Source organism: Pristiophorus japonicus, chromosome 4 (assembly GCF_044704955.1).
Source record: "Pristiophorus japonicus isolate sPriJap1 chromosome 4, sPriJap1.hap1, whole genome shotgun sequence".
Taxonomy (NCBI): domain Eukaryota; kingdom Metazoa; phylum Chordata; class Chondrichthyes; family Pristiophoridae; genus Pristiophorus; species Pristiophorus japonicus.
In genome coordinates, this window is record NC_091980.1 from 137,271,067 (window position 1) to 137,290,959 (window position 19,893).

General features: G+C 43.9%; 1 protein-coding gene across 2 annotated transcripts in view; it reads right to left on the reverse strand.

The window, feature by feature from the left end:
- LOC139263068 (serine/threonine-protein phosphatase 2A 55 kDa regulatory subunit B beta isoform) overlaps positions 1-19,893 on the reverse strand; it is a 529,859-nt gene that overhangs the window by 86,785 nt on the left and 423,181 nt on the right. For both annotated transcript variants that reach the window (XM_070878606.1, XM_070878607.1), the window contains 2 exons: positions 7,141-7,306; positions 4,168-4,280 (listed from right to left, as the gene is read on the reverse strand). In XM_070878606.1, coding sequence (XP_070734707.1) covers positions 4,168-4,280; positions 7,141-7,306 — 279 coding nt within the window. The remainder of the gene's footprint in view (positions 1-4,167; positions 4,281-7,140; positions 7,307-19,893) is intronic.

The following is a 19,893-nucleotide window of genomic DNA, read 5'->3' on the forward strand; positions in this document are numbered from 1 at the left end:
TAGTGTCCATTGTTTCATTCCTGGAAACTCCTGGGCAATCCTGTAGGGTTGGCAACCGTACCAATGTACAAAACATTTAAATCAATCACTGCATCACTTGCCTGCACTGCCATTAAGAGAGAAAGGACAAACAGCTCGATATACCTTCCTCTCTCGTCCTCCACGAACCCCCCAAAATAAAATGTTTGCCAAACACATTTTCCTCCGACACAGCACTCCTGGCACATGATCCCAAGGCTCTCTCATGGACTAGGTCACCAAGCCCCAACAGGTTTTTTAGGGGGTTCTCCGTTATACTGAAGTGATCTCCGTCGGAATGCCCCCCCGCCCCCACACCATTCCCCGACTAGTGATACAAATATTAATATACCATTCATCAAACGTGTGGATTTTCTTTCTTCCCCACCTTGCCTCTAATCAATAATTACATTAACTCCCGCAGTGGTAAATTGAACCTCTCTTGCTTCACTGTCTGACACCATTTCCATCAAGTATATTTTACTTGGTAACTTCAGCATTCCTGAGGCACAAGCTTTAGTCAGAGGGAAACGTGTGGAGTTCAAAGCAAGCAATAGAACCATTGGGACAGACTGATTCAGGTTTCCCTATCATCTCAAATATTGGACTCCTTTTTGAAAATAACACTTGCATTATCGCACTGAAACACCGGCAATCTTTTCACACATTATAGGAGTTTTTTCACGATTATATGAAAGGGATTAACAAAACTCAAAAGAACTTGGGCCAAAATTTGTTGAAAAAAAATGAGATACACACTATTGGTCCCGCAATTCACTCAGGTCCCAGATGTCCTGTTGCCCTTGCAGTGCTGTTATCAGCTTGCACTTCCGGCAACTTTAACGGCAACATTTTTTAAAACCTAAAGGTGCACAAACAAGTCTATCTAATGCAGCATGCTGCAAAATGCCCCGCTCCGGCAAAACCTGGCCTGTTGCATTTATTCGGTACCCTTCACATACTTGCGATATCCAAAAGTGTGAGTAACTGAGTGGGCGGTGATCTGTCAAAAAAGGAATGGGTTTAATAGCCTTTTCCTCAAGGTTCTATGTTCTATGCTCCTTGAACAGCTGACCCAAGGAAAGTGCAGTTCATTTAAATTGGAGTAAAATCATGAAGCTCTGGATTAAAATAATATTATTTTCGTTTTTTTTTTTAAAACCTGCTGGCCGCTCCCTTGTGCCTTCTCACACATGTCCATCCGTTACACCAAAGCAGTTCCCCCAAGCTAAATTCAGACTGAAATTAAAAATGAACATTTATAATTAAAAACACATGACCCCGAAGTCCCTGTTGGCTGGCTGGCGTCTAAAGATGGCTATTCTGTTTTGGTAGATGTTTTAATCGTCAATAAATTGCACACCCTACTCCTTTTATCATACCCACTTAATCCTCCTATACACCAAGCTCTCTTTTTACATGTTCCCCCTTCCCATCCTCTTGCCTTCACCTCTTCTTTCACCAGATGTTCATCCACTTTTGCTTCACAGAAGTGACAGAGGGGAAGGTGAGGGGGAATAAAGGATGGAATACCGAAAGTGAAGTTAAAAAGTTGAACCTGTCATCCAGAAGATGGCACTTCTGACAGTGCAGCACTCCTTCAAGTCTCTGGAGTGGGACTTGAACCCACAAAGTTCTGACTCTTAAAGATCATGTTTATGGTTTCCCTTCAGATAGAAAATCAGTCTTTCCCAAGCTGGTAACATTAGATGTTATCATAGAACATTTGACATTTGCATTGAACTACTTATTTAAAGCAAAATGCTCCAAGAGGCACCTCCTACATTGCATGCAAGGCAGAGTCTCACACACACTCACACACACACACACACAGACACTGCTGCTGAAAGCAAGCGGTCATTTGGCTTATTTAACAGTGCTGTACGCACAATACAGCAATGTTATCAGGTCCAAAACTGTATCTCCCTCCTCTTAAAAAGGTAGCCAGGTCTGACAGAAGTTCTCCGCCCAGGGCTGCATACCTCCCACCGCTTTTATCAGCCAATGCTATATAACTGCATGCTCAATGAGCCATGTGTAATGTGACCTTTCTCACACCCAACCATGGTGGAACTATTCATCTACTGCGTCAGCTGACAGCGGACAGAAGTGGAAAGAAAACGACTGTGACAACCAAATAGACGGAAAATCCCAGACTCTCGGCTTCAGAGCCCGGAGGAGTCAGGCCTAATCTCTAAATTTCTGCTGCAGTAAGCAAGCCACGGCCTCATTTGTTTGTTAAACAGGCTGTGTCATCTTGTTATGGAGGCAAGGAAGTGAGCTAACAGTCTGGAACCAACTAAGCGGTTACCAGTAGCAACGTGTCCACTCAGTTGCATCCCAGACAGACCCAACTACATGCCTCGGGCACTTTCCAGCAGTGTTATTTCATGGAGAGTTTACACACAGTGACCCTAATACTGAACACTTCAAAACATCTATGTTTAGAAAGCCTGTCTAATATTATTATATGAAGTAATACAAACAGGAATGGGGAAGGGAGGAGAGAGAGATTAACCAGCTGTTTGTAGAGACATTTGGAGGGTTCCTAAATAAAGTTAGGTCTGAAGAAACTAAACGTGCTTGTAATGAGGGTTAAAAATAAAATCTAATTTCAAGTAGTCACTAGTGTCTTTAATTTTTTGTCCATTACTTTTTCAGTGTACCAGTCAAACATACTTGTATAAATTCAAGCCTGCACTATTTTAACCCAATCATTAACCCAGTAGAGTAAACAGGTCGATGCCTCTAAAGCAGTGGAATATCAGAGGAGCAACATCTTCACAAGGATTGTGGTGATTCAAGGTGAAAGCCCAATAAATCTGACCTTGCCGGTGCTGCTTACATCCCGAGAATGAAATTCAAACAACATGCAGGCATTTTGCATTGGCAGCTAACATCAGTCATTTATAGACTGCAGAATCCCGTTTCCGATTAAGTTGATAATATTTAGTGAAAGTTGAGTCCCACATTTTTCAGGTGCTGGGAATACAGAAGATCTTACACTGTGACACCCTACTGTATTTGCTGTAGTTTTGCAGAACCTCTTTTTAACCTCCTGACCATTTAGAGGTCTTTTTTGGCCCATCTTCTCCCTTCCTGACTTGAAGGTGCCAACTCCTTCCTGGGGCATTGAAGCAGGGTGGCAGAAGCCCTTCATTTCATAGTCCATGGGCCTATTCTTCATGCCTGAGTCTTGCCCAGTTAGTGTCGGGAGAATATTTCACTATGGAGGGCATCACATCTGTGCCTCACCCTGTTCCCCCACCGCCCCCACCACCCGCCCCCTGGCCCCACAACATACATACATGCAACTTTGCCAGTAGTGTTAACCAGATAACAAACAGGAATGGGAACCTTGCATGAATTCCCCCTTTCTTAGCACTGACATCAACTGTTGGGCCCCGCAACTGTGGTGCTGGCTGAGATCCACTAATTCACCGCAGTCTATAAATGACTGAATCTGGGACCTTCCTGATCTGCATCCTTTATTTAGCAGGCTATAGGGATGCTTGGGCAGTATGTTGATTTCCTGCTCTGTATGGCTCACTTCCATAACTTACAGTACCTTTAGGAGAATTGAATCCCTCATTTATATATGATGATGGTGTGTATATATGGAATTGTGTCCATGTGCACAACAAGGTCCCACAAACAGCAATGAGATAAATGACCAAATAGGCTGTTGGTTGAGGGATAAATATTGGCCAGGACAAATCTCCTACTCTTCTTTGAATAGTGCCACGATATTTTTTTACATACACCTGAGAGGAGTGAGGGGGCCTTGTTTAATGCCTCATCTGATAGTGCAGTACTGAGGGAGCGTGAGTATAGATTATGTGCTCAAATCTCTGGAGCAAGGTTTGAACCCAAGAACCCCTGATTCAGTGTGCTCCCATTGAGCCATTGGGGCCTAGGGTTATATCAGCCACATTGCGCTCCAAGGGGATTTATCTTAGAAAACCTGCACCAATTTTTCATGTGCGCACACTTTCGCTCTGAATGTACCACACAATACGTTAGACAAGGCTTCTAAAAGATCAGTCCAAACTTTATTCAATCTGCAGCTAGAATTGAAACACATTTAATCTCTCTGGTCTATTCATCTGTAATCTGCGGCATGGTGTGCAATTCAAAGAATGACCTTACCCGCAGGGTCGTGATTGTGGAGGGGTCTTTGAGTCTACCATCTTCATCCTTCAAGTTGTACCCTTCCGGCCTTTTGTCCCGCTCGCTGATTTTCCACAGTTTAACCGTCTTATCTATTTCCAAAAAATTAAAGACTTAAGTTAATCCTACAGGGCATTTATTACATTGCCCATGTGAAATTCTGGCCTTCTGATTCAGGAGTTATTCATTTAATTCAGTTTACGACCGTGGAATTTATGACAACTATCACTGGGAATCCCTGCATGATGTATAATATTCTCTTTATTCCAGTTAGAAAATGTCTACAGGGCTCGCACATTGAGGTGAGTCCTGGTACATTTTAGATCAGATTACACACACACACACACATACATTCAGAAAGATGTATGGACAGAAATGTGTAGTTGGGTAGCGCAGTAGAAGTTGTGTAAGGAGTTCATGGACTTCTTTGTCACTAAGAATGACACCATCCGTTCAGCTCCTCTCTGCCACTCCCCCACCTTCCTTTGCCCATCAAGCCATATGTTCCTCAGGCTCTCTCCTGTCCTTGCCCTGAACCCCATGTCCCATTTCCTCTCACTAATTTCGTTCCTGAGACCACCTCCTCACTGAACTACAAGGGGCCACGATTGAGGAGGTCGGGTGTGTTATGAGTGCCACTGGCCCAGCCTCTGTTCTGTGGCCCACTTCCTGACAGCATGAACTCGGCACATTGGAAAATCACACGTGTAAGTCTGCGTTGCAGGCATGCACATGCCACTGGCACTATGAGAGCTCCCAGTCCCACCACTGCCAGCATGTTCAAACACCAATTCAGAATTTCAGCCCATCATACAAAGTTCACATCTGCTACAGACAGTTAACAGAACCACAGAGACATGATTACAGTAGATGTACTGTTGTGTTTTACATCGGACATATACTTGAAAAGGACAAATCTGCAGGGCTATGGGGGAAAGAGCAGGATGGGAGCGGGGCTAATTGAGCAGCTCTTATAGGCACGATGGGCTGAGTGGCCTTCCTCTGTGCTGTAAGATTCTCAGATTCTAACCTGACAATAGGTTACAGTGACAAAAGGCAGACCATTTTAATTACTGGTCCCACCGTATTAAATGTGTTAAACACCAGCTCCGGGCACGCTTAATCTTTCACAGACAATTGATATCAAAGGACGGTGAATCTGAAGAGCCCATTTTGTTCCCACAAACACTGTAAAAGCAGCTGCCTCAGGAGACTCCATGAATTGTTAATACCGTGAAAAATGATTTTTATAATGAGGCTCTCTAACTGCAGATTCTGTACACCACACAGGGCAGCTGCGTGATACAGGAGATGATTACAGCAATTTAAAAATATATATATGTATATATATAATGTATTTTTCAAATATGTCTCTTTAATGAAATATGGAAGCTTCTCAAGCAAATTGTTATCAGAGAAGCAGTTGTATTAGAATATTTATTAAATATTAACAGGTCCTTGATTCATTACAACTCCCCCCCACCTCCCTCCCATCCCCACCTCATTTCTGCTGTGTATAAAAATAGGATTCTCTATCCTTTGCTCCCATCCCCACCTCTTTGTACCAATCCTAGGCTGAGGGGGCAACCATTAAATCCAGCCCTCTGGCATGCTGCTCTATCACTGACTGTGCGGAGGTGTGACTACATGGCCAGGGATGCCTCTCTCTCTCTCTCTCTCTCTCTACCCCAATGGGAAAATGCCATGCCTCTGGTTAGTAACACCCCAGAAGGCTTGTGCCCATTTCTTGGCTCCATATGTTGCTACGCCAAGGCACCATGCCACTGTAACTTCTCAATTTATTTTAATTTTTAGTAAAACACAACTAAATGCCCCTATAATTTTTCTCCGGGGGTGTGCTCTAATTTCTGGACAATCCTGGAAGGTTGGCTTCCCTACGTAACTCCCTAATGGGATTTGTATCCAATCACATTATGACGTTTAAAAAAAAACCACGATGGGCCAGAAATTCGACTGGGGCGGTGGCACTAAAAAGGCGCTATCGAATCGAGCGCCCGTTATACACCATTGACTGCAAGAACTGAATATCAGGCACTGCGTGTAACGGACGGCCGAACCGATACTGCCCATTTTGCACCTCCGCCCAAGACGGATTTCTAGGCCGATGCGTTTTGTGTTTTATTCATAGTGAGGAGAAGTAAAATTGTTTGACAGGCTTTTGAGAGTCATACTGAAAATCACCACAGCAGAGATTTCAGCAGGCAGGAATGGTGGATAGTCTGAAGCTTTGCTCAATCAGGGAGTTTATAGAGAAACTTCCATCAGGAACTTAAATGGGGGGGGAGCAGGGTTGAGCCCACGAAATGGAAGACTCCACTCTGAGCAGACCGGGGATTGGGGAAGGAAGAGATCTATTCGAGGTGTTTAAAACATTAAAAGGGATTGATAAGCTACACAAACAGAGAAACTATTTCATCTGATGGGCGAATCAAGAACCGAGGGGACATTGCCTTAAAATTAGAGCCAGGCTATTTAGAGGGAAATCAGGAAGCACTTTTTTCACACAGAGCATTGTGGAAATGAGGAACTTTCTCCCCAAGAAGGCTGTGGATGCTGGGATTCAATTGAAGTTTTCAAGGTTGTGATCAATAGATTTTTGTTGGGTAAGGATATCAAAGGATATGGAGCTAAGGCAGGTAAATGGAGTTGAGACAAGGGTCAGCCATGGTCAGATTGAAAGGCGGAACAGGCCCAAGGGACTGAATGGCCTACTCCTATTCCTAATGTTTCTAGACCATGGAAGGAGTGAGATTGATGTCTGAATTACATTTACCCGCTCCATGCTATTCTTAGGTCCTTAATTGAACACAAGCTACTTTTAACAACAGCAGATTTGCAATTTAAGAGTGTTACCCGAAAAATAGCCTTCGGCAATGCAGGGTGTGCCATTTTACATCAAACCACAACCAGTAGCATCTGCCTAAAACTTACCATTGGTTGAGAGAAGGAAGTAGGCCGCATTCTGCTGTGGTAGCCACCTGATTTTATTTATCTTCTCTTCGATCTCTAGACTCTTCAGGTAGTCAAACTCTGGCTCATGGCTCTGGAAAGTGCTGTAAACATTATATTCTCCTCTGCGATGAGACTGGTTTTTACTCTGAGGGAAAATGTAAAAAGAAAACACACAATATAAACTCATCCAGACTTTCTGTTACTATAGTACCACAGAATGGTACTGATATCATTGGCCATTATTGGGTTGATTAAAAAAAATCTCAATACCACAGGGATTTAAAAGTACAATTCCACAGATTGCTTCTTTCAAAATATGATCAGAGGATCCACATATCATAATAATAACAATGGTTGCAGTGTACAGCATCTCATCAACATATCTCAAAGAGCTTCACACAAGTCGGTACATTTTGGAGTGCAGTGACTCTAGTGATGAAGGCAACCATCACCTTCATCACTCGAAGACTGGTGTGGAAGAAATGGGTTATGGTTCCTGGGACACTGGCACCAGTACTGGGGTAAGAGGCAGCTGTTCCGTTGGGACAGGCTCCACTTAGACCATGCTAGGACTAGAGCCCTGGTAAATTGAATAACTAGGGCTGTACAGAGGGCTTTAAACAAATTAGTGGGGGGGGGGGGGGGGGAGGTTTCAGGTGAGCGGAAATTTAAAAAGTCAAAGTATAAGGAGGAGGCAATAGGGGGTAACACTGGGGGGGTAATGAAAACCAGGAAGGGATAGAATGTATAAACATAAAAATGAATCAGAAAGTGGGGTCAAAGCAGGACAAAGTGGTAAAAACACAAATTTAAAAGCTCTTTATCTGAATGCACGCAGCATTCGTAACAAAATAGATGAGTTGACGGCGCAAGTTAATGCATATGGGTATAATCTATTACAGAGACGTGGTTGCAAGGTGACCAAGGCTGGGAACTAAATATTATAGGATATTTGATAATTCAGAAGGACAGACAGAAAGGAAAAGGAGATGGGGTAGTTCTGTTAATAAAGGATGAGATCAATGCCTTAGTAAGAAATGATATTGGCTCAGAAGATCAAGACATTGAATCAGTTTGGATGGAGATAAGGAATAATAAGGGGGGGAAAAAAAAAAAAAAAATCGCTGGTGGGCGTAGTCTATAGGCCCCCTAACAGTAGCTACACTATTGGACGGAGTATAAATCAAGAAATAATGGAGTCTTGTAAAAAAGGAATAGCAATAATCATAGGCGATTTCAACCTTCATATTGATTGAACAAAGCAAATTAGCCAGGGGAGCCTTGAGGAAGAGTTCAGGGGGTGTATCTGGGATAGTTTCTTTGAACAGTACGTTGCGGAACCAACCATGGAGCAGGCTATCTTAGATCTGGTACTGTGTAATGAGACAGGATTAATAAACGATCTCATAGTAAAGGATCCTCCAGGAATGACTGACCATAACATGGTTGAATTTAAAATTCAGTTGGAGGGTGAGAAAGTTGGATCTCAAACCAGTGTCCTAAGTTTAAATAAAGGAGGTATAAGGGCAGAATTGACTAAAGTGGACTGTGAAAATAGATTAAAGTGTGGGACGGTGGCAGACATTTACGAAGATATTTCATAACTCTCAACAAAAATATATCCCAAAGAGAAGGAAAGACTGTAAGAGAAGGGATAACCATCTGTGGCTAACTGAGGATATAAGGGATGGTATAAAATTGAAAACAAGGGCATACAATGTGGCCAGACGACTGGGAAACTTTTAAAAGCCAATAAAGAACGACTAAAAAAATAATGAGGGGGAAGATAGATTATGAAAGTAAACTAGCATGAAATATTTAAACATAGTAAGAGTTTCTACAGGCACGTAAAAAGGAAAAGTCTGGCTAAAGTAAATGTTGGTCCCTTAGAGGATGAGACTGGGGAATTCATAATGAGGAACAGGGAAATGGCAGAGACTTTGAACAAATATGTTGTATTGGTCTTCATGGTAGAAGACACTAAAAATATCCCAATGGTGGATAATCAAGGTGCTATAGGGAGGGAGGAACTTCATACAATCACTATCACTAAAGAAGTAGTACTCGGTAAAATAATGGGACTAAAGGCAGACAAGTCCCCTGGACCTGATGGCTTGCATCCTAGGGTCTTAAAAGAAATGGCTCTTCCCTCGTGTTTAAGGGAATGCATTACATTTTGCGATCTGAACTCACTTACGAACCTCCTCTTCACCATGCCCCGCCCAAGGCACAAAGGCCCAAACTGAGCCCGATTCAGACAAAGCTGCGCATCTACACCAAAGAGCTCATACCAGTCTTTGGCAATGTGGCAGTTAAGATATCGTATGATGGAACTGTGCATGATTCATCACTGTGGATTATACCAGGCGATGACCCAACGCTATTCGGCAGAAGCTAGCTAGGAAAGATTCGATGGAACTGGGACAACATCAAAGCATTATCTTCAGTGGATGATGCCTCGTGCGCCCAAGTGCTGAGCAAGTTTGCATCGCTATTTCAACCAGGCATCGGCAACTTCACAGGCGCTAAGGTGCAGATCCATCTAGTCCCCAATGCAAGGCCCGTTCATCACAAGGCTCGAGCGGTTCCATATATGATGAGGGAGAAAGTCGAGATTGAACTAGACAGATTTCAACGAGAGGGAATCATATTGCCAGTCGAGTTCAATGAGTGGGCCAGTCCGATTGTTCCGATGTTGAAAAACGATGGCACGGTCAGAGTCTGCGGAGACTACAAGGTAACGATCAACCGAGTCTCGTTTCAAGACCAGTACCCACTACCCAAGGCGGATGACCTGTTCGCAACGTTAGCGGTGGGGAAGTCGTTCACCAACCTCCGCCTACATGACACAGGAGCTGGCTGAGCCTTCGAAAAGATTGACGTGCATCAACACGCATAAAGGACTGATTATATACCACTGGTGCCCTTTTGGGATTCGCTCGGTTGCTGCCATCTTCCAGAGGAACATGGAGAGTCTGCTGAAATCGGTTCCGCGCACCGTTGTGTTTCAAGACGACATCCTGATCACCAGTCGTGACACCAACGAACACCTGCACAACCTGGAAGAGGTTCTAAGTCGACTAGACAGCGTGGAACTCAGGCTGAAACGCTCCAAGTGTGTTTTCCTGGCGTCAGAGGTCGAATTTTTGGGGAGAAAGATTGTGGCAGATGGCATCAGACCCACGAACTCAAAGACAAAGGCTATCAAGAATGTACCCAGATCACAGAATGTGTGTTACAGCAAACCAATGTATCGGGCAAACTTCAACCGGTTGCATACACATCTAGAAGTCTGTCCAAGGCTGAAAGAGCCTACAATATGGTCGAGAAAGAGGCGTTAGTATGTGTATATGGGGTTAAGAAAAGGCACCAATATCTATTTGGACTTCGGTTTGAGCTTGAAACTGACCACAAACCGTTCATTTCACTGTTTTCAGAAAGCAAAGGTATAAACACAATGCTTCGTCCCGCATCCAAAGATGGGCACTAACATTGTCCACCTATGACTATATTATCCACCACAGACCAGGCACGGAGATTTGTGCTGATGCCCTCAGTCGGCTACCATTGCCCACTACCGGGGTGGAAATGGCGCAGCCCGCAGACTTGCTTCTGGTCATGGATGCTTTTGAGAGTGAGAGGTCACCTGCCACTGCTCGCCAGATCAGGACCTGGGCCAGCCAGGATCCTGTGCTATCACTTGTAAAAAGTTGCGTCCTCAATGGGAGCTGGTCGGCCATTCCCGGGGAAATGCAAGATGAAATTAAGCCATTTCGCTGACACAAAGATAAAATGTCCATCCAGTCGGATTGTCTTTTATGGGGTAATCGCGTGGTTTTGCCAAAAAAAGGCAGGGAAACATTTATACGCGACCCCCACAATACCCACCCAGGCATAGTCATGAAGAAGGTTATATATAGCCAGATTGCATGTTTGGTGGCCCGGCATTGACTCGGACTTCGACTCATGCGTACACCAGTGCAACACAAACTCACAATTGAGCAATGCACCAACGGAGGCTCCATTGAGTCTGTGGTCATGAACCTCCAAACTCGGAAAGATGTTTTTAGTTGTAGTGGACGCTTACTTTAAATGGATTGAATGCGTAATCATGTCATCCAGCATATCCACTGCCTCCAGGCTATGTTTGTCACCCATGGCTTGCCCGGTGTCCTTGTCAGTGACAATGGACCGTCTTTCATCAGCTCGGAATTCAACAAGTTTATGACCCACAATGGCATCAAGCAGGTCAGGTCTGCCCCGTCCAACGGTCAAGCGGAACGGGCAGTCCAAACTATCAAGCAGAGCTTGAAACGTGTGACGGAAGGCTCCTTGCAGATCCGCTTATCTCGGGTTCTGCTCAGCTACCGGACTCGACCCCACTCGTTCACTGGGGTTCCCCCTGCAGAATTGTTAATGAAGAGAGCACTCAAAACCAGGCTCTCCCTAGTCCACCCGGATCTAAATGATCATGTGGAAAATCAGCGTCACCGGCAAAACATGTACAATGATCGCGCGGCAGTATCGCGTGACATTGATGTTAATGACCCTATGTTTGTCGTTAATTATGGTCATGGTCCTAAATGGGTCGCTGGCACTGTCTTGGCCAAGGAGGGGAAGAGTGTTTACAGTCAAACTATTGAATGGACAAACATCCAGAAAGCATTTGTATCAGACCAAACTGCAGTTCTCTGACGACCAGGAACAACCTGAAGAGGACATCACCATCCACCAACACACACCCAACCAGCAATCGACCTCGCTGTCAATCAAGTGGATGAACCCACCAATCCCAACAGTCCTATCAGACCAGCCGCGCCGCAGTGCAACAATGGTCCGACCAACTCACCCATGCCAGAATTTGAACTCAGACGATCAACCAGGGAGCATAGGGCCCCGGATCATCTCAACTTGTAAATAATTTGTATCAAAGACTTGGGGGGGGGGGGGGGGGGGGGCGCGCGAGGAGAGTGATAGTATGTATGTAAACATTATAACTGTGTAAGACTTGCCACCAGAGGGCACAACTGTTGGGGGCCCAAGGGTCACCTGCACACCTCGTGCAAGGGAGTATCAAAGATTGTCTGCCATGCTGCTTAGGCACTCTGGAGCTGTATTAAAGAAACTAAGATCACATCAGTTTTAGCTCACAGTATTCAGTCTTGTGGAGTTCTTCCACACTTAACAAACTCAAAAGAATAAAAACTGAGAACATTATCTCTCAGGTAGATCTGAGTAATTGGGCTACACCCACTTTTGTTATTGGATGGTAAGGTAAGGTTGTGTGGTGATTATCAGGTAACCATAAACCAAGCTCTAAAGTGTAATCTACCCAATACATTGCTAAATGTGGAAGATTTGTTCACATTGCTGCCAGGTAGCCAGATCTTTTCAAAGTTAGGTCTAACAAGCACCCACCTACAACTTGAGGTAGACAAAGAGTCCAAGTTATGCTTGACTATAAATACTAATCTAGGCCTTGAACCTAGTTCAATAGGCTACCATTTGGAGTGTCTTCCGCCCCCGATATATTCCAGGGGGTGATGAACCAAATTTTGCAAGAGATTGAAGGGGTAGTGTGTTATTTGGATGATATACTCATTTCACACCAAATAGGCAAATCCATGAAAATGTGTTGAATGAAGTGCTCAACCGGTTAGACAAGCACGGAGTACGAGTGAATGCTCACAAGTGTGAGATGTTTCAAACCTCAGTGGAGTTCTTAGTTCACAGCGTAGACAAAGATGGTTTACATCCAACCAAGGGAAAGCTGGATGCAATCAGAAATGCACCCACTCCCAAGAATGTTTTTGAACTTTGATTACTTTTGAATTATTATGGGAAGTTCCTTCCAAATTTCTCTACAGTGTTACATTCACTGAATGAGCTGTTGAGATAATAGGTCCCTTGGAAGTGGTCAAAAGAATGCGACACAGCATTCAAAGAATGTAAAAGCCAATTAGTAGAGAGTACCATGTTAGTTCACTATGATATATCTAAGGAGATTAAGTTAGCGCGTGATGCCTCTCCGTAAGGAGTTGGGGCAGTAATCTCTCATGTACAAGATAGTGGGGAGGAGAGATTAATTGCTTTTGCTTCATGCACTCTCAGTGCCAGTGAGTAGAAATATGCGCAGATCGAAAGGGAAGCTTTGGTATTGATTTTTGCGGTCAAGAAGTTTACAAATAATTGTTTGGTCGCAAGTTTACCATTGTTACGGACCATAAGCCCCTGACAATGATCCTCCATCCAAAGTCCCCAGTTCCAATATTAGCTGCAGCCCGAATGAGGCGATGGGCTTTGATTCTGTCAGCGTATACATATGACACTGAGTACAGACAATCAAGCTGATGACAGTAATGCTGATGCTGATGCTATGTCCAGGTTGCCATCCCCATCACAAGTTACACCCAATAGGGAAGAAGTGTTCTACTTTTCATACATTGATGAGCTGCCAGTCACAGCTGAAAAGATTGGTAGGGCAACTAAACGTGACCCAGTTATGTCAAAGGTACATGATTACATAGCAAATGGATGGCCAAACCAGATATCCAAGGAAGATATTCATCCATAATTCGTTCATAGGAATGAATTGTCAGTGAATAAAGATTGTATCATGTGGAGAGCAAGAGTGGTTATCCTAAGTAGGTTCAGGTCTAAATTGTTAGATCTTCATGACCAGCACCTGGGAATCTGCTTGACCAAGAGTTTTGCATGCAGTTAGTTACTTATGGTGTCCAGGTTTAGATAAAAAGATAGAGTACGTCATCAGTGTACAGCATGTCGATCAGTGAACAAGAAACCATCAGCAGTACCATTACAGCCATGGAAATAGCCTCCCAGGGTGTGGCAAAGAATACATGTAGATTTTGCTGAGCGAGAAGGACAGCAATTGTTCATAGTTATAGATAGTTATTCGAAGTGGGTAAAGGTGTTTCCGATGCAGAAAATAACAACAAGCAAAACAATTTGCGAAGATTGTTTTCTTCATACAACCTCCCAACAGAAATGATATCTGATAATGGGCCGGAATTTTGTTCAGAAGAGTTCACACAGTTCATGAGCAGAAACAGTGTGTAACATACCAAAGTTCAACCGTACCACCCTGCTTCAAATTGTGCAGCAGAGCGCACAGTACAAATTGTCATATAGGCCCTCATCAAGCAAATGTTGGATCCAAATCCAAAGAAATGTCAGTTGTTGTTGGACCACAAGCTGGCAAATTTTCTGATTACCTATCGGAATATTCCTCATATCACTACTGGTAGAAAACCAGCAGAGTTGTTTCTCAAACGACAGTCACAATCCACGTTCTCGTTATTAAGGCCAAACTTGGCAATCAGTAGAAGAGATACAATCAAGGCAGAAAGATAGTCTTGCTACAAGTAGAGTACCAGTTGCAAATCCTACAGCAGATGACACAAAGATTAGTGGGAAAGCGGGTTGTGTAGAGGACACAGAAAGGCTGCAAATAGATTTAGATAGGTTAAGCGAATGGGCTAAGGTTTGGCAGATGGAATACAATGTCGGAAAGTGTGAGGTCATCCACCTTGGGGAAAAAAAAAACAGTAAAAGGGAATATTATTTGAATGGGGAGAAATTACAACATGCTGCGGTGCAGAGGGACCTGGGGGTCCTTGTGCATGAATCCCAAAAAGTTAGTTTGCAGGTGCAGCAGGTAATCAGGAAGGCGAATGGAATGTTGGCCTTCATTGCGAGAGGGATGGAGTACAAAAGCAGGGAGGTCCTTCTGCAACTGTATAGGGTATTGGTGAGGCCGCACCTGGAGTACTGCATGCAGTTTTGGTCACCTTACTTAAGAAAGGATATACTAGCTTTGGAGGGGGTACAGAGACAATTCACGAGGCTGATTCCGGAGATGAGGGGGTTACCTTATGATGATAGATTGAGTAGACTGGGTCTTTACTCGTTGGGGTGATCTTATAGAAACATTTAAAATAATGAAAGGGATAGAGAAGATAGAGGCAGAGAGGTTGTTTCCACTAGTCAGGGAGACTAGAACTAGGGGGCACGACCTCAAAATATGGGGGAGCCAATTTAAAACCGAGTTGAGAAGGAATTTCTTCTCCCAGAGGGTTGTGAATCTGTGGAATTCTCTGCCCAAGGAAGCAGTTGAGGCTAGCTCATTGAATGTATTCAAGTCACAGATAGATAGATTTTTAACCAATAAGGGAATTAAGGGTTACGGGAGCGGGCGGGTAAGTGGAGCTGAGTCCACGGCCAGATCAGCCATGATCTTGTTGAATGGCGGAGCAGGCTCGAGGGGCTGAAAATACTCAACAACTGAGCATTCATAGCCCTCTGAGGTAGAGAATTCCAAAGATTCACAGCCTTTTGAGTGAAGAAATTTCTTTTCATCTCAGTCCTAAATGACCGACCCCTTGTTCTGAGACTGTGACCCCTGGTTCTAGACTCCCAAGCCAAGGGAACATCCTCCCAGCATCTACCCTGTCGAGCCCCTTAAGAATTTTCCGTATGTTCCTGCCAGTTGTCAACATTCCTAATGGGCTTTTCAATATTAGTTGTGTTCAAACTTCTGTTCCAGTTGTAATTGCCTATGGCGCCAAAACAACAGGAACATAGGAACAGGAGTATGTCATTTAGCTCCTCAAACCTGTTCCGCCATTCAATGAGATCATGGCTGATATGCGATCTAACTCCATATACTCGCCTTTGCCTCATATCCTTTAATATCCTTGGTTAACAAAAAGTTAGCAATCGCAGATTGAAAATTAATTGATCTAGCATCAATTGCCGTTTGCCAAATAGAGTTCCAAACTTTTATCACTCTGAGTGTAGAAGTATTTCTTGATTTCACTCTTGAAAGGTTTGGCTCTAATTTTTAGACTATGCCCAGAGTCCTAGAATCACCAACCAGCAAAAATAGTTTCTCTCTATCTACCCTATCAGTTCCCATTAATATCTTGCAAACTTCGATCAAACCACCCCTTGATCTTCTAAATTCCAAGGAATAAAACCAATGTACCCTGTAGCTTTTTTTGGGTGCGCGGCCCATTCAAACTTCCACGTATGCACGGTTTTTCCATTGAGAAACCGGTAAGCGGCTTGCATGGGAGCTTCAGACAGCCGCGTGGCCACGAATATTAATTTGTGTAATCTCTCCTCTTAATTTAACCCTTGGAGTGCAGGTATCATTCTAGTAAATCTACGCTGCACTGCCTCCAAGGCCAATATATCCTTCCAAAGGTGTGGTGCCCAGAACTGCTCACAGTATGCCAGGTGGTCTAACTTGTGCTTTGTATAGTTGCGGCATAACTTCTACCCCTTGTATTCTAGTCCTCCAGATATAAAGGCCAGCATTCCATAGACCTTTTGCTTATTTTTTGTACCTGTCCATGACATTCTAATGATTTATGTACCTGGAGCCCTAGGTCTGTTTGTACATCCACTGCTTCTAGCTTTTCACTCTATTTAGAAAATACTCTCTGATCTATCCTTTTTAAGTCCAAAGTGGATGACCTCACACTTGCCTGCACTGAAATCTTTCGCAGAGTTTTGCCCATTCACTTAATCTAGTAATATCTCTTTGTAATTTTATGCTTCCATCTACATTGCTTAAATGCAGCCTATCTTTGTGTCATCGGCAAATTTGAATATGTGCCTTTCTATCCCATCATTTAAGTCGTTAATAAATACGGTGAATAGTTGAAGCCAAAAACGCAGATCCCTGCGGAACTCCACTAGCCACATCCTGCCAGTTAGAGTACCTGCCCACTATCCCTACTCTGTCTCCTGCCGCTCAGCCATTTTGCTAATAATTAGTCCTCAATTCCATGAGGTGGTAAACACCTCGAGTGGACTGCAGCTTGGGGTGGGGAGACCTCTTTCAGAATACCATGCTGGAGAGGTGGTCTGCACCCTTGGTTTCATAGAAACATAGAAAATAGGTGCAGGAGCAGGCCATTCAGCCCTTCTAGCCTGCACCGCCATTCAATGAGTTCATGGCTGAACATGAAACTTCAGTACCCCCTTCCTGCTTTCTCGCCATACCCCTTGATCCTCCGACTAGTAAGGACTTCATCTAACTCCCTTTTGAATATATTTAGTGAGTTGGCCCCAACCACTTTCTGTGGCAGAGAATTCCACAGGTTCACCACTCTCTGGCTGAAGAAGTCTCTCCTCATCTCGGTCCTAAATGGCTTACCCCTTATCCTTAGACTGTGACCCCTGGTTCTGGACTTCCCCAACATTGGGAACATTCGCCCTGCATTTTTCCTCTACCAGGCTCATGGGCCACTGGTGCCTTCTCCACTCTACCAGTTTGTTGTGCTTCTTTTCCTACTAGCCTATCCCACCCCTTTAGCTATTCACACATTCTGTGTCTCTTATATGTACTTTATTTCTTCAATGTCCGTCTCTTACTGCCTCATGCTTATATCACTTTTGCAATTTAGCCATCTTCTTTTTTACACTTGAGGACTTTACAAATCATTTTGTATGTGTGTGTGGCGTGTGGGCTTTTGTGCTTGTCCTTCTCTCCTCCCTTCTGCTCTTTTTAAATATTATTCATCTGTGCTATCTTAAAGTTCTGATGAAGTGCCCGTACCTCAAATGTTACCTTGTCTGTTCTCTCCACAGCTGCTGACGGGAGAAGCTGGGGGTGTTCTCCTTTGAACAGGGAAGGCTAAGGAGATTTGATAGAGATAGTTAAAATCATGAAGGATTTAAAGAGAGTAAATAAAGAGAAACCATTTCCAATGGCTGAAGGGTCGAGAACCAGAGAGCACAGATTTAAAGTGATTGGCAAAAGAGCTAGTGGCGACATGAGGAAAATATTTTTTTTAATGTAACAAGTGGTTAGGATTTGTAATGCACTGTCTGATAGGGTGGTAGGTACAGATTCAACAGTAGCCTTCAAAAGGGAATTGGATAAATAATTGAAGGAGAAAATAATTGCAGGGCTACAGGGATCGAGTGGGACTAACTGGATTGCTTTCCGAAAGAGCCATCGCAGACTCGATAGGCCGAATGGCCTGCTTCTGTGCTGTACTATTCTCTCATTCTATGATCTGCTCAGTGTTTCCAGCATTTCCTCCTTGTCTTTAAGATTTACAGCATCTGTGGTATTTTCTCTTTTTGTTTGGAGGCCAGAGGGTGCTGAACTTGGGATCAGCGGGAATCCAAGACTGGATAGCAACTAACCAACACATTCCACGATTGGCCATTATGGCCAGCAGACTATTGGGAGTCTCAAACAGCCTGTGGGCCAGGTTTCAAATCAGGTTCGAAAGGTCAAAAGCCAGGATTGAAGTCTTTGCAACACACATTCTCCTGCATCCCTCACAACTGGACAAAACATAGTAGCTCATTTCAGACCAGTAGAACAAATACTTTGGTTCTGTCTTCACGAAGGAAGACACAAATAACCTTCCGGAAATACTAGGGGTCCGAGGATCTAGTGCGAAGGAGGAACTAAAGGAAATCCTTATTAGGCGGGAAATTGTGTTAGGAAAATTGATGGGATTGAAGGCCGATAAATCCCCGGGGCCTGATGGTTTGCATCCCTGAGTACTTAAGGAAGTGGCCCTAGAAATAGTGCATACATTGGTGATCATTTTCCAACAGTCTATCGACTCTGGATCAGTTCCTATGGACTGGAGGGTAGCTAATGTAACACCACTTTTTAAAAAAGGAGGGAGAGAGAAAACGGGTAATTATAGACCAGTTAGCCTGACATCAGTAGTGGGGAAAATGTTGGAATCAATTATTAAAGATCAAATAGCAGCGCATTTGGAAAGCTTGGATCGGTCCAAGTCAGCATGGATTTATGAAAGGGAAATCATGCTTGACAAATCTTCTGGAATTTTTTGAGGATGTAACTGGTAGAGTGGACAAGGGAGAACCAGTGGATTGGTGTATTTGGACTTTCAAAAGACTTTTGACAAGGTCCCACACAAGAAATTGGTGTGCAAAATTAAAGCACATGGTATTGGGGGTAATGTACTGACGTGGATAGAGAACTGGTTGGCAGACAGGAAGCAGAGAGTCGGGATAAACGAGTCTTTTTCAGAATGATAGGCAGTGACTAGTGGGGTGCCGCAGGGCTCAGTGCTGGGATCCCAGCTATTTACAATATACATTAATGATTTAGATGAAGGAATTGAGTGTAATATCTCCAAGTTTGCAGATGACACTAAGCTGGGTGGCGGTGTGAGCTGTGAGGAGGTCGCTAAGAGGCTGCAGGGTGACTTGGACAGGTTAGGTGAGTGGGCAAATGCATGGCAGATGCAGTTTAATGTGGATAAATGTGAGGTTATCCACTTTGGTGGCAAAAACACGAAGGCAGAATATTATCTGAATGGTGTCAGATTAGGAAAAGGGGAGGTGCAACGAGACCCGAGTGTCATGGTACATCAGTCATTGAAAGTTGGCATACAGGTTCAGCAGGCAGTGAAGAAGGCAAATTGCATGTTGGCCTTTTTAGCTAGCGGATTTGAGTATAGGAGCAGGGAGGTCTTACTGGAGTTGTACAGGGCCTTGGTGAGGCCTCACCTGGAATATTGTGTTCCGTTTTGGTCTCCTAATCTGAGGAAGGACGTTCTTACTATTGAGAGAGTGCAGCGAAGGTTCACCAGACTGATTCCCGGGGTGGGGGGGAGGGTGGGGGGAAATACAAAAAAAATTTGCAAAAAAATCTTACCTACTAAATCGCTGAGAAATAATTAAAAAATAAAAACTTTAACTTACCTT